The sequence below is a fragment of the Sorex fumeus genome, unplaced genomic scaffold, assembly GCF_029834395.1.
Source record: "Sorex fumeus unplaced genomic scaffold, SorFum_2.1 ptg000055l, whole genome shotgun sequence".
Lineage (NCBI taxonomy): Eukaryota > Metazoa > Chordata > Mammalia > Eulipotyphla > Soricidae > Sorex > Sorex fumeus.
In genome coordinates this window covers 1,976,651-1,992,013 of record NW_026606112.1, presented here as the reverse complement: position 1 = coordinate 1,992,013, position 15,363 = coordinate 1,976,651, and the positions used below count along the sequence as shown (strand labels likewise).

At 39.6% G+C, this 15,363-nt stretch overlaps 1 protein-coding gene across 21 annotated transcripts in view; it reads left to right on the top strand.

Annotated features, from left to right (window-relative positions):
* Nucleotides 1-15,363, top strand: part of LIMCH1 (LIM and calponin homology domains 1) — a 394,191-nt gene that overhangs the window by 353,081 nt on the left and 25,747 nt on the right. For 12 of the 21 annotated variants that reach the window (XM_056125512.1, XM_056125510.1, XM_056125501.1 and 9 more), the window contains 4 exons: nucleotides 343-383; nucleotides 3,089-3,169; nucleotides 7,851-7,943; nucleotides 15,073-15,177. In XM_056125512.1, coding sequence (XP_055981487.1) covers nucleotides 343-383; nucleotides 3,089-3,169; nucleotides 7,851-7,943; nucleotides 15,073-15,177 — 320 coding nt within the window. Of the gene's footprint in view, nucleotides 1-342; nucleotides 384-3,085; nucleotides 3,170-7,850; nucleotides 7,944-15,072; nucleotides 15,178-15,363 lie in introns of all 21 variants that reach the window. The other 9 variants (XM_056125500.1, XM_056125502.1, XM_056125499.1 and 6 more) reach the window with 3 other exon arrangements.

Here is a 15,363-nt window from a genome sequence, read left to right as displayed (position 1 = left end):
TATGTTAACTTGTCCATGTCAGATGTTGAGGGCACTGGTCCAAGAATGCAGTGTGCTAGGTGCCTTGAAAACTAGCATTAATGGAATAGTTTTTGCTTCTTAGAATCTAGTACCTGGAGCTAACTGATTGCTTCAATCATGTTATACTGGTTTACAGCTTCTTTTGGTGATGGTGCAAACTGCTTTCTGGACCTACTGATCATTACTCCCTAATGCTCTTAGCCTATGAAACAGTTGATTTGAAGCTTATATAGTCACCTCACCCAAGTGAATGGATCAGAGAGAAGAGGGGGAAGTGGATGTTCATTATGATCTTTTCTCTCTCTCTCTCTTTTCATACAGCGAATTCTCCAAGCGCTGAAAAGTCACCTGCCAGCACACTGGTAAGTAGCACTCGTATAATGGGAGGTGTTCTGATTTGCTTAAGGAGGGTTCAGTTCAAATAATTGATTGTCATTTATTTAAAAGTCATATACAAGGCAGTCAGGCAAACTCTGAAGAAAGACATTGATTATCATTTTCTGGGGCATTGTTCTTGTGCCTGGAAACAAAACTGGAAGTAGGTCAGGAAGGTAAAATTCTAAAAGAAGCGATTCAAAGGAACATGACCACAGGGGTCTAATTAGTAGTAACACAAACAACATCTGTGGGAGTTAAGAAATCTTATTTTTCCTAATTTTTTTTTAAGATGAGGATAATGCTACATCATTTAGCCTCCTGCTGGGCCCAGCCTGGATCCTTTTTTGATTACCCTTCTCTTCTCATAATCAGTTTCTTAAAAAGTATTAACTCTGCATTTTCAACTTTTTTCATTTTTTAAAAAAATTATTTGCTTACTAACCACAGGACCCAAAAGGAGAGAGAGAGAACAAAAGGGAATGCCCTTCCACAGAGGCAGGTGGGATGGGGGGACGGGGCGGGGGGTGGGAGGGATGCTGGGACCCGTGGTGGTGGAGGATAGGTACTGGTGGAGGGATGGGTACTTTATCATTGTATAACTGAAACCCAAGCACAAAAATTTGTATGTCTACAACTGTACCTCATGGTGTTTCACTAATAAAAAAAAAGAAAAAAATTCTTTGCTTACTAAAATGTCAAGACATGGTGATAATGTCTTGCTGCTAAGTGATAGCTCATCATGCCTGTATCTCTCCTCTGAATTGGAGTTCCACTCAGGGCTCACTGGGATTTTTTGTCCTCCATAATTCCCAGTGTTTTGGACATGTCCTTTTTGTCACAGTCAACAGTAGCGTTAACCTACGCTCCTCAGACGTTATCAGAATCACTATTATACGTTTGATTTCAGACTTATTAGTCCTTGAACTTGTTCTATAACTTTCCCTAATTTCATCTTCCTGGCCAGTGAGGTTTTACCATGATTGTATGATGAGATAATAAGACATTTTTCTCAGAGTAAAAGCTTTATAGCCCCTGATATGTAACTGAATTTTCCCCAAAATCTGATCCACTGTAGCCAATATAGTCCTTACCTATGAGTACAATTGTCTCACTTTGAGAACTCCTAAGTACCTATAAAGAATGGAAAAATCACATAATCCTAAATATCTCCAACCACATTCCAGAATGGGAACAATGGGTGGCGTCTGTATGGATTCAATCCTCCCAGATTTCCCGAGTTTCTTGGAAAGTTGAGTAAATCCACAATGGATGGGATCCCATAGACATTTCCTACGACAGGCATGCCTGGCACAAATCTCAACTAACCCACTTATTTCTGTTTCAAACTACCCAGAGAGAACCATGTCAAATTGCTTTTGTGCCCCTTGGGCAGGAGAGGAGTGGAAACAGACTGGAAAGAGATATTCTTATTTCTGGTTCATAGAGGATAGAATAAGAAAGAGACAAATTACTGACCTATATAAATGCCTTCCCTCAAAATGCCACCTAAATTTGATGTTCTTCCTATGACAAATGACCCTTCGTAGAATCAACAAGTGAAAAATTAGAAATAAGAGAAGCCTCAAAAGGAAGAAAGCATTTGATTAAACTGACCTTCGTAGATTCAGGTCAGATGTGGTCCAGAATTATAGGATGTATGATAAGAAAGGAAAGAAATGCATTGCCCAACATTAGTAGTTCCATTCAGAAAGCCAAAGGGACACGTCACTTTTATTTTCCTCCTGTTTCTCATGCTGGTACCTTCCTCTTTCTCTTCTTTAAAAATGCTCATTGTTTTTCATCTCTTGCTTTATAGAAAATATTCTTTATCTTTACCTGGTAAAGGTAAAGATAAACCTACTTCCAAACATACTTCCAAAACTCCTTACTTCTTGACTTACTTTTGCAGTTAATCTGAAAATTCAGTAATTCCTAATGGTTTCCAGGAACACTGGTGATGTAAACCACTTGAAAGGAAGCTGATACGGAAAAACAATCCTAGTCTAAAAGGTTAATTCTGTGGCTCAGCAAATGCCACTTTTTACAAAATGCAGTAACTCTGTTGAAATAATTTCATATAAATCCTGGGTGACATGCAGCGTGAACACCTTACACTCAGAAACTCAAAAGGGTAAACCACTTCTAATAAATCATTTCCAAGAGAAATGAAGATAGTTTCCTGCCATGCCTAATTACACCCTTTTTTCATTAGCTTCAAATAAAAAGGTCACAGAACCCAAAAGGAGAGAGAGAACAAAAGGGAATTCCCTGCCACAGAGGCAGGGTGGAATGGGGCGTGGGGGGTGGGAGGGATACTGGGATCAGTGGTGGTGGAGAATGGGCACTGGTGGAGGGATGGGTACTCGATCATTGTATAACTGAAACCCAAGCACAAAAATTCGTAAGTCTACAAAAATAAATAAATAAAAATAAAAAGGGGGAAATTTTAAAAAAAGTGTTAGTGCTCAAAAAAAAAAGTCACAGATTTAAACCAGCATCTTAAAAATAAGCCAGAGAGAGACTAAAGTTGTGCTATAGATTCTTCACCTTAAAGAGGGCCTTGAGCTGGGTGAAAACTTTTGCTTCTGCATGTTTATCGAGGTGTCCGCTTGTAGGTTTGGGGTATCCCCATCCTGGCCCAGGCTGGATGCCAGAACTCAATCCTGATGTGGTTTTATTTCCTAAGCAGTTTAAGTTCTGGGCCTGGGACCCTGAAGAGGAACGCAGGCGACAAGAAAAATGGCAACAGGAACAGGAGCGTTTGCTTCAGGTAGGACTAACTTATCTGCTTTTCATTGTTGTTGCTGTTGTTTATTTGATCTTGCGTAAGTGCTGCTACATTATAGTACCTGAATGTTGAGCATAGGCAAAGCATGGAATCAAGTCACTGAGTCCAAATTGACTGGTGCTCTTTGTGGTCCATGGTACTGAATGTTTGCTGTCTTAATTCTTCCTGCCAGAGGTGACACTGATGAACACAGAAAGTACTTCCTTACAGAATCAAAAATTGAAAATCCGCCAAAAGGTTGAGCAAGGGCCGTTACACTCATTTACCATTTCCTTTGCTGCTATGTTCCCATCCAAGTAGCAGTGGGAATGAATTGTAAAACGTGATTGAATTGTATAGTTGAGAGCTAAAACTGGGCTAATGGCCTAGGTACTTCAGTAAACATCTTACTCCATCTTTGAGGAAATACTCCACATTTTCAACTCTAGGAAAATACTAAAAGTAAATATATTTCCTATTTCTATGTAAAATATATGCTGTATCTTTTATTTATTTTTATAAGCTTATATACTCCTACTGCTTCATGCCAGTGTTGTGGAGTCACAAGTCTTCAAAATATAACCTAGGAATTTATTTATTTTTATTTTATTTTATTTATTTATTTTTAATGAATCACCGTGAGGTACAGTTACAGACTTACAAACTTTCATGCTTACATTTCAGTCATACAGTGATCGAGTACCCATCCCTCCACCAGTGCCTATTCTCCACCACCAGTGATCCCAGTACCCCTCCCATCCTCCCATTCCCACCCCGCCGCCCCCCTACCCCCCCCCCCACTTCTGTGACAGATGCATTTCCTTTTGCTCTCTCTCTCTCATTTTGGGTGTTGTGGTTTGCAATACATAGCCTAAGAATTTAGATGTCAACTCCTGCTGAGTACTGGGGATGGGCTGGGAGCTGTTGTCCCTGATTGGTGTTGTCCCTGATTTTATTTGATTTAATTCTTATTTAATTCTCTTCAGAGTTTGTGTGATCAACCCCCAATTACTTTTGAATGCTGAAAGAAGTTCAGGTAATTGTTGGAGGTCACACACCTAGCTGGTTCTGGTGTCAAGTCCCAACCAGGATGTCTTTTGGCAAGGCAGAGAGATAGTACAGTGGGAAAGGTGCTTCCTCGTCAAGAGTAGTAATCCCTGAGCACAGAGCCAGAAGTAAGCCCTGACTGAGCATTGCTGGGTATGGCCCAAAACCAAAAAATAAAAATAAATCAAACCTATATTCTTATCATTTCTTTCCCAATTATTGTACTGGTCTCACAAAAAAACTAAGCATGAAAGATAAGAATATTGAGTCTCTCTCCTTTTTTTTTTCAAATCTCTGCTGGTGGGTAGAAAGCAAATGCTTAAAGCCAATTTGTTTCACTTGTTATTTTTGGTTTTTTTTTCTTCTTTTTTTGTTTGGCACAGAATTAAATTCTTTAGGGGAGCAGGGGACATTTCCCACAGTGAATCAATACAGCAATGTTAGAACTGTCGGTTAAGCTTGGCACCTTCAAAACTGTGAGGAGAGAAGTAGTGTGGTGTGGAGAGATAGCTCAGAGTAAAGGGGTTGAGGTACTTGCCTTTGCATATGACCAATGCTGGTTCTACCCCCAGTACCACATATGCTGCCCTGAGCCCCATCAGGAATGATCCTGAGCACAGATCCAGGACCAAGCCCTGAGCATCATCAGGCTTGACCCAAAAACTAAAACCAAAATAAAACCAAAAACCAAACCAAACCAGTGAAACTGCACAGGGGCAAACCTTCAGCACACTCTTGTGTGAGATTGCGTTCTGTCCTGGGAGACCTAGACCAGCCCTGGCCATTGGCTCTTGTCTAGAGAATCAGAGACTTGGCGGGGAGTGGTCTACTCAGCATCTCAGTGGGGACCTCCAAGAGTCAGAAGCTTTAAAAGACAGACAGTGAGCATGCATCTCCCATCCTGGGAGGATCTCTTTTGCAAACCACAGCACCCAAATGGAGAGCGAGAACAAAAGGGAATGCCCTACCACAGAGGCAGGGTGGGATGGGGAGGGGGAGGGGAAGGGGGAGGGATACAGGAATCAGTGGTGGTGGAGAAAGGGCACTGGTGGAGGGATGGGTACTCGATCATTGTATAACTGAAACCCAAGCACAAAAATTTGTAAGTCTACAACTGTACCTCATGGTGTTTCACTAATAAAAATTTTAAAAAAAAGAAGACAGACAGTGAGAGTGCTGACTCGGCTGCCACTATTTGCAGGTGGCCAGAGTGGCAGAGCCTGTTCCTGTCCTACCATAGTCTTAGGCAGCATGACCTGCTGGGATGGAGACTTTCCCAAAATGTTTGTTGGTGAAGGAAGGATCTGTGTGGGTGGGTGTGGTTATGCATGTTGTGTATGTGAATGTGTGTATGTGTATATTTTGTGTGTTGTGCCTGTGCATAATATTGGTATGAGTCTGTGTACATGTATATATGTATCTGTGCATTGTGGGGTATCTCTGTGTAGATGTGTGCATGTCTGAGTGTCTGTGTGACTGTATGTGTGTATGTGTGTTGTATGTTGTGTCTGTGGTTTTCATTTTGTGCATGGCTATGTGTATTGTGTCTGTAATATGTGTGTTAGTGTCTATGTTTATGTGTGTTGTGTCTGATGTGTTGTATGTTTGTATGTATTGACTGTGTACTATATATATTGTATCTGTGGTTTGTGTGTGTCTGTATATATTGTATGTATATATGTGTGTTGTGCTGTGGGATTCTGAATATTTTCTATATGTCTGTGTGTTTTGTATGTAGTGTGTGTATGCATTGTGTGTATATCTGTGTGTTGTGTCTGTAGTTTGTGTGTTTAATGCATTGTATGTATGTGATTTGTGTGTGTCTATATATTGTGTGTCTTTGTATGTTGTTTATATGTGTCTGTGCACTGTGTGTATGTCTATGTGTGTGTCTGTGGTATGTGTGTCTGTATGCATTGTGTGCATGTCTGTGTGTTGTGCCTGTGGTTTGTGTGTGTGCAGACACACACCTTTGACTCCCTGCATCACCCAGCTTCTTGTGAGGAGATTGTAGGCTGGGAGCTCCCAGAACCCATACACCTAAGACACTTGCAATGAACTGCAAGTCTGGGGGTCTGCTTCCTCTGTCCTGGAGAGCCCCTAAAGTCCCTTTATAAAACTTGGCCCAATCAGAATGTGACGGCCAGCGTTTACCTGCAGTTAAGACCTGCCAGGAGTTGACTACCCCTGGCTGTACTCAAGCTTTAATGAGAACAGGCATTAGCCCTGCTCCGGAAGCCCTTGTCCTGAATGCCAGCCTACCACGGCACCCCTGAAGGAGCCTGGGCACCTTCCCAGGAGACTCATTTTTACCTCCCTGCAAAGACTGGCGGTCATCGGCCTTAGGTATTGGATAGTGTCAGGTGCTACTCAGTGAGTCTCCAGCTGTCACACTGGAAGCTATTCCCAAGGCAGCGACAAGTGTCACTTTTCTTATGAAACATTCATTTTCCTGTCCATTTATTTACTTCTACATAGCCACGGGCTGATGTCACAGTTTTGAAGCCATCCTTAGAGAAATTTATTCCCCCCCCACCCCACCCAGAAGTGATGACTAGTGTTACATTGTTTCTGAAAACAAGAATGACAGTTCTTATATTGAAGCTTTCTTTCTAATGGGCTGTTTAAAAGCCCCTTTTAATTCAGAAGTTACTTAGAGCAAGGAAGATTCCATTTGGGTGGAATGACTACAAGCAAAGAGTGAAAGAGTGATTGAACTATGCACGAGTTATCATCTGATTCACTTCAGACTTATCTGTATTGTTTACCAGTTTTCTCTCTGTGTCTCTCTGTCTCTATCTCTCTTTAATCTACTAAACTCTTCCAGAAGTAACAGTTTTCTGTTAGCAAAACAGCAAAACTCATCTCAGATGCACAAAATAGCAAATGATTGATTTATCCCAGTGGTTTTCAACCCCTGGTCCACAGACCAGTTTTGGTGCCCAGAAAGTTATTGTCACTTAACACATGGTACTTCTGGATCAAGCAGCAATATCATAATAAGTATTTATACATTAATATATTCATGATAAATCATGGTTTTTAGTTTCTGCCTTAGCAGCATGTGAACTGTACCTCCTAATTCCATTGGTTCACATATATTAAAAAGTTGATAACCCCTAGTTTTATCAATCTCCTAATATAAAACCTAAGCCAAAGAAGATCTTAGAAAGTTTTGGGGGATGGAGCAATATTCCAATAGGGAGGGCATTTGTCTTTCACACACCTTACCTGGGTTCGATCCCCGGCATCCCATATGGTTCCCCAAGCACCTCCAAGAGTAAATTCTGAATATAGAGCCAGGAGTAACCCCTGAGTATCACCAGGTGTGACCCAAAGAGAAAAAAAAACTCTTGATCTTTTGTTTTTTTCTCTTTTCATAATCAAATATCTGTCTACTCAGACTTCTGAAGAATAACTACAAAAGATCAGCAACAGAAGAAATATTGCTCTCGGTTGGATGAGCATATTCGAGTACCACCAAATAATATTCCCCTTTGGTTGCATGAATTGATTCCATTAGAAAGTTACATAAAGATAATCTTGCAATGCCTCATACTCTGTGATTTTAAGGGAGAGGTGTCTCAATAACCTATGCCATGGGCAGTTCCAAATACTCTGGAAATTTCTGAAACAGGAGAGATACCAGAAGGAGCAGGACAAGCTTAAAGAAGAGTGGGAAAAGGCCCAGAAGGAAGTGGAAGAGGAAGAACGCAGATACTATGAGGAGGTAGGAAATTCCCAAGCAGGGTTTGGGCCTTGTACTTCTAGCTTCTCATTCTCTCAACACCTTTTGAGTCCAAGGTATATGTCTGCATGTGCCTGTATCAGACTCTTGATTTGCAGAAAACTCATTCACCTATTGTTTTTTAATTGAATCGCAGTGAGATGCACAGTTACAAAGTTTTTCATGATTGGGTTTCAGTCATATAATGTTCAAACACCCATCCTTTCGCCAATGCACATTCCCACCACCAATGTCCTCAGTTTCCTTCCTGCCATCCCCATCGTCTGCCTCAATGGCAGGCATTTTTTCTCTGTCTCTCTCTCTCTCTCTCCTCTCTCTCTCCTCCTTCTCCCCTTCTCTCCACCTTTCTCTCCCTCTCTCCCTCCCTCTCCCATTGACCTCTTAATGAGTCCCATCTTTGAGACTAGGCAACGTGCCTGTGCCATAAAGCACACTTCTTACACATGAGGCCCTGGATTTGATGCCTTGTCACCCACAAAAGTATTCGTAAAATGAAAAATCATATTCTAGAGGTTTTAAAAGGCCACAATTTTCTCAATTTTTGTTTTTGTTTTTGGATGTGCTAATACATCCTGAACAGCCATAGTATCCATTCTCTACTCCTCTCTACTCAGAACTTTATTTATCTTAAAGAGGAATTTGATTTTATTTACTTATATGTGTCGTGTGTGTATGTGTGTGTGTTTGTGAGAGAGGCAGAGAAGCATAATTAGTACCAGTTACTTGGTGTTACGAAATCATTTTTTTAAGATTTTATTATTGAATCACTGTGAGGTAGATCTTTACAAAGCTGTTCATAATTTGGTTTTAGTCATACAGTGTTCCAATACCCATCCCTCCACCAGTGTACATTTCCTAGCCTCCAGTGACCCCAGTTTCCCTCCCATCACCACCCCGCATTCTGCCTCAAAGGCAGGCATTTTTCTTCTCTCTTTCACTTCCCCCCCTCTTCCCCCCCCCCCCTTTTGGGCATTGTGGTTTGCAGTACAGATACTAAAAGGTTTTTCAGTATATCCCTTTGCCTTTAACACTAAGTGCTTGTCCAGCATGATCATTTTCAGTTATTATTGTCATCCTGGTCCCTTTATCTTACCTACCCTCTGCCCCACACATAATTGGGGTTGATTCCAACCATTGACCAGTCCTCCTCCTAGACCCTGTTTTTTCTGGCCATGGATATGTCTTCTACTTTATTTATATATAATACATATGTATATAAAACACAAATGAATGCAGACATTCTATCCCTTTTTTCTGACTCATTTAACTCAGCATGATATTCTCCAAGTTCTTCTATTAATAGGCAAATTTCATGGCTTCATTTTTCCTAACAGCTGTGTAGTATTCCATTGTGTAGATGCACCAAGTTTCTTTATCCATTTGTCTGTTCTCAGGTACTCAGGCTGGTTCTAGATTCTAGCTATTGTGAGTAGTGCTGCAATGAACATAGGGGTGCAGATGGTGTTTCTACTGTGTGTTTTTGGACCTCCAGGATATTGCTGGGGGTATTGCTGGGTCAAATGGGAGCTCAATTTTTAATTTTTTGAGGAATATCCATATTGTTTCCCCAAAAAGGTTGGACCAGTTGGCATTTCCACCAACAACAAAAGAGAGTACCTTTCTCCCCACATCCGTGCCAGAATTGGTTGTTCTTATTCTTTTGGATGTGGGCCAGTCTCTGTGGTATGAGATGATATCTCATTGTCATTTCGATTTTCATCTCCCTGATGATTAGTGTTGAAGAGCAATTTTTTCATGTGCTTTTTGGTCATTTAAATCTCTTCTTTGAGAAATTTTCTGTTCATTTCTTCTCCCCATTTTCTGATGGGATTGGATGTTTTTTCTCTTGCAAAGTTCAACCTGTATATCTTTGATATTATCCCCTTATCAAAAGAGTTCTGGATGAAGAACCTTTCCCTTTCCAAAGGCTGTCTTTGTGTCTTGGTTATTGTTTCTTTTGAAGTGCAGAAGCTTCTTAATTTAATGTATCCCATTTGTTTATCTTTGCTTCCTTTTGCCTGGTCAGTGGCATTTCATTTTTAAAGATACCTTTAGCTTCAATATCGTGGAGTATTTTCCCTATCTTTTCTTCCATGTATCATTCAGGTCTGATGCTGAGGTCTTAAATTCATTTTGATTTAATTTTTGTGCATGGCATTAGATAGAGGTCTAATACACGTTTATTGCATGAAGCTTTTCAATTTTTCCAGCACCACCTGTTAAGGAGGCTTTCTTTGCTTTACTTCATATTTCTTGCTCCCTTATCAAAGATTAAATGATCATATATTTGAAGGTGTGTGTCAGGATATTCAGCCCTATTCCATTGGTCTGCAGACCTGCTTTTATTCCAATATCATGCTGTCTTAATTACCGCTGCTTTGGAGTACAGTTTGAAGTTGGGAAAGGTGATGCCTCCCATCTTCTTTTTTTCCCCAGGATTGCTTTAGATGTTCGTAGGGTTTTATTGTTCCATATGAATTTTTGTGTATTTCTTTGAAAAAATGTCATGAGTATCCTTATAGGGACCGCAGTGAACCTGTGTAATGCTTTGGTGAATATTGCCATTTTGACAATGTTAAGTCTCCCAATCCATGAGCATGGAATGTATCTCTTTCCTTATGTCTTCTTTTGTTTCATGAAGGCGCATTTTGTAGTTTTCTTTGTACAGGTCCTTTACCTTCTTCATTAAGCTGATTCCACAGTACTTGGTTTTCTGAGGCACGATTATGAATGGGATTATTTTTTTAAATAATGCTTTCTTCTCTTTCATTATTTGTATATAGGAAAGCCATGGACTTTTGTGTATTGATTTTGTACCTGACACTCTACTATACAGTCTATTGTTTCTAAGAGTTCCTCGCTAGAGGCTTTAGAATTCTCTTAGTATCATGTCATCTAAAAATAATAAGATCTTGATTTCTTCCTTTCCTATCTGGATGCTCTTAATGATTTTTTTCTTCCCTAACTTCTATGGTAAGAACTTTCAGTACTATATTGAATAGAAGTGGTAAGAGTGGGCAACCTTGTCTTGTCCCTGATCTTAGAGGGAAAGCTTTTAGATTTTCCCCATTGAGAATAATGCTTGCCATGGGCTTGTGGTAGATGGATTTGACTATATTGAGGAAAGTTCCTTCGATGCCCATCTTGTTGAGAGTTTTCATTATAAACGGCTGCTGGATCTTGTCAAATGCTTTCTCTGCATCTATGATATGATCATGTGGGTTTTTTTCTTTTATTGATATAATGAATTATGTTGATTGACTTGAAAATGTTAAACGATCCTTGCATCCCAGTGGAGGAATCTCATTTTGTCATGTTGTATAATTCTTTTGATGAGAGGTTGGATTCTATTTGCTAATATTTTGTTGAAAATCTTTGCATTCATGTTCATCAGGGATATGCATCCTGTAATTTTCTTTTTTGAGTGTTTCTTTGTCTGCTTTTGGTATCAAGATGATATGTTCCTCATAGAAACTATTTGGGAGTGTTTCTGTTTTTTCAATTTCCTGGGAAAGCTTGAAAATGACTGGCAATAGATCCTCTTTGAAGGTTTGGAAGAATTCACTAGTGAATCCACCTGGGGTTTTGTTTCTTGGAAGACTTCTGATTACTGTTTGAATTCCCTTAATAGTGATAGATCTGTTTGGGTATTCGAATCTTCTTGGTTCATCCTAGGTTGTAGGAATCTAGGAATTCATCCATTTTGTCTAGGTTCTCTTGTTTCGTGGAATACAGCTTCTCAAAGTAATCTCTGATGATCTTTTGAATTTCTGTGGCTTCTGTTTTGATGTCTCCCTTTTCATTTCTGATTCGGTTTATTAGGAATCTCTTACTTTCTGAGTCTTGCTAGTGGTTTATTGGTGTTGTTTATTTTTTCAAAGAATCAGCTCTTGGTTTCATTGATCTTTTGAATTGTTTCTTGGGATTCTAGCTCGCTGATTTCTGCTCTAAGTTTTATTATTTCTTTCCTCCTGCCTGGTCTGGCCTCCTTTGTTTTATCATTTTCTAAGATCTTAAGCTGTGAAGCCAAGCTATTTATGTGGGCTCTTTCTTCCTTCCTGATAAATCTTTGCAGAGCTGTAAACTTTTCTCTTAGCACTGCTTTAGCTGTGTCAAATAAGTTCTGATAGCTCTTGTCCTCATTCTCATTTATTTCCAGGAATCTTTGGATTTCTTCTTTGATCTCCTCTCTAACTCACTGGGGTTTTTTAGCAGTTAGCTGTTTAATTTCCACCTGTTTGATTTGATTCTCCATTTCTGTCTGTGGTTAACTTCTATTTTCAGCACATTTTCAGCACATTTTCAGTACATCATGGCCTGAAAAGATAGTTGAAACAATGTCTATTTTATTGATTTTACTGAGGTATATTTTGTGCCCCAGCATGTGGTCTGTGTTGGAAAATGTGCCATGTACACTGAATGCATCCAGCTTTTGGGGGATGGAAAGTCCTATATATCCACAAGACCTCTCTTTCATTTCTTCCTTAAGGACAATTCTTCCTTGCTAAGTTTTAGTATCATTCATCTATCAAGAAGCTATAAGGTGGTGTTGAAGTCTCCAACTACTATTGTGTTGCTTCCAGTGTCCTCCTTGAAATCTATTAGCAGTTCTTTTAAGAATTTTTCCTCATTGGGTACGTGTATATTTAGTACTATGATTTCTTCCTGATGTACATATTCCTTGATTATTAATAAATGCCCTTCTTTGTAATATTTTTCAGCCTGAAATCTTTTTCAGCCTGAAATCTATGTTGTCGGATACTAGTATGGCAACCCCGGCTTTTTTGAAGGAGTTGTTTGTCTGAAGAATTGCTTTCCATCCTTTGACTTTGAGTCTGTGTTTGCTCCGACTGTTCATATGTGTTTCTTGTAGGCATTGGAATGTTGGGTTCAGTTTTGTAATCAATTTCGCCATTGTGTGTTTCTTAATTGGTGATTTAGACCATTGACATTGAGAGAGATTATTGTCATGGGGTTGTGTGCCATCTTTCTGTAGAAGTTTGTTGTGCTTGTGGAGTTTGTCTTGTCTTAGAGTAGCCCCTTCAGTTCTTCTTTTAAGATTGGTTTTGAGTCTATAAAGTTCCTGAGCTGTTGTTTATCCATGAAATGTATCATTTCTTTGAGTCTGAATGAGAGTCTTACCAGATAAATTATTCTTGTTGAGGCATTCATTTCATTGCTTTTTTTCACTACATCCCACCATTGTCTTTGGTCCTGATGGTTTCATCTGATAAGTCTTCTGTAAATCTAAGGTATTCTCCTTTGTATGTGATTTGCTTCTTTGACTTTGCTGCTTGCAGTATTGTGTTTCTATCTATGGTATTCATTGTTCTGATTGTGATATGTCTTGGAGTCTTTTTATTAGAATCTCTTTTGACTGGTATTTTTCAGACTTTTTTTGGATCTGGATGCCTGCATTCTCCAGTTCTGGGAACTTCTCCGCAATGATGTCTTTAACTGTTACTACCTCACTGGGTTTGCCTGCCTATCCTTCTTTCACTCCGATGATTCTTACGTTGTTCCTCTTGCATTCATCGCATACATCTCTTACTCACCCCTATGCTATTTTGAGGTTTTTTTCATCTTAAGTCTCACATGGAGCCGTTACTGGTGCCCTCTCAAGCAAATCGATGAACAACAGGAGGACAGTGCTACAGTGCTACAGTTGTTGCCTGTGTGCTTTTTACAGCTCTTCTTCAACCTCACTTATTCTATCTTCAGCTGTTGTCATTCTACTGTTGAGGGCACCCACTGAGTTTTTAATTTCATTTACTGAAATTTCTATTAGTTATACTTTTGTTTTAGCTTTCTTATTTTTGCTCTCATTTCTTCCTGTATTTTATTGGCTGACCACTCCACTGTTTTTTTTTTTGTATATCCTCCTGTATTTTATTGGCTGTTCAATTCCATAGTTTCTTTGACCTCATTAAACATCTTCACTATTTCATCTTTAAATTCTTTATCAGAGAGATTGTATTTGTAGGTATTCCCTGTCGAGGCTTCAGGGCTCTTTTCTTTGTCCAAACATTGTGATGGGGATCTGCACTGTTTCCCATAATGATGTGGTAATATGGAAGTGGATCCCTCCAGTTCACTATCAGTGTTCCCCTTTCACTGCTAGGAAGGACTCTGGACGAGCCCAGTCAATAGTGATCACCCCTTTCCCCTTCAAGGATTTTACTCTCCTCTTTGGTGCTCCTGTGTGACTTATGTAGGGCCTCTAGTGCTGATTTGGGTGATGTGTTCTTTTAGATTGGGTTTGTACAGATTATTGAGTTCATCATTATTTTGGTGAATTTTGAGGGTATTTTGCTTGGAGTAGGCTAGTGAACTATTGACCTAATTGGTTGGGGTAACCAGGCTGCACTCCTAAGACTTCAGCATAGGAGACTAAGATATGGGTCCAATGCACTATGAAAGGAGAACTTAACTGAGGGGCCGTCCCAGAGACACCCCACCAGCCACCAGCATACTTGTGGGGAGAGGGACCCCGCATTTTACAAATTTTGAGGTACAGTTCTGAGACCCACTTCTGACAGTCTTCTAGAACCACTGGTGTCTCCTTTCACCTAGGCACCCATTTGGACACCGGTGGCTAAACATGGGATAATTTTGATATTTAGGCTAAAGAATTCTCTTACCACTGCATTGCCTGAATGATACTAAAGAGATTTGAAGAAGATTATTGTTTCATTATGTTAGATTAATGAGCGAGGCCATATTAGACAATATGAAGGAAGCTATGTTTTATGTATAGTACCTAAAACTTGTTTATGCATGATGCTACTGTGAATATTATCTCCAACGATAGTTTTTGTGCAGAACCAAATCTCTAATAGCATTTCTAATTAAGCTCCTAGAATCACACTAATTAATTTGCAAAGACTTTGTTTATTTTTTCTAAATTAAATGCTAATTTCTAAATTGTTGCCCACAGAGTGTATCTGATTAACAACTTTAAAAAAAAATCTTTTAAAAAGCCTTGCTTGTTTGCATATGTTCTGATGTTTTTTCAAAAGTTCCTTAATGAAATTTTTCTCTTGAACAAATATGATTTTTCTTGCCCCCCCCCCTTCCTTTCCACTTTCATTAATTCCTGACCTTCCCTCAGGAGCGGAAAATAATTGAAGACACTGTAGTTCCCTTTACTCTTTCTTCAAGTTCTGCAGACCAGCTCTCGACAGCCTCCTCCATCACAGAAGGCAGCACCACAGCGGTAAGACTACTTTCATAATGCAGTTTGCAAAATATTATGTCCTATCCTGTCCTGTCCTCCCTTTGTTTATCAGTTTGCTCAAGCGGGCCCAGTAATGTCTCCGTTGTGAGACTTGTTGTTACTGTGTTTGGCATATTGAATACAACACAGGTAGTTTCCCAGGCTTTGCAGTGCAGGTGAGATACT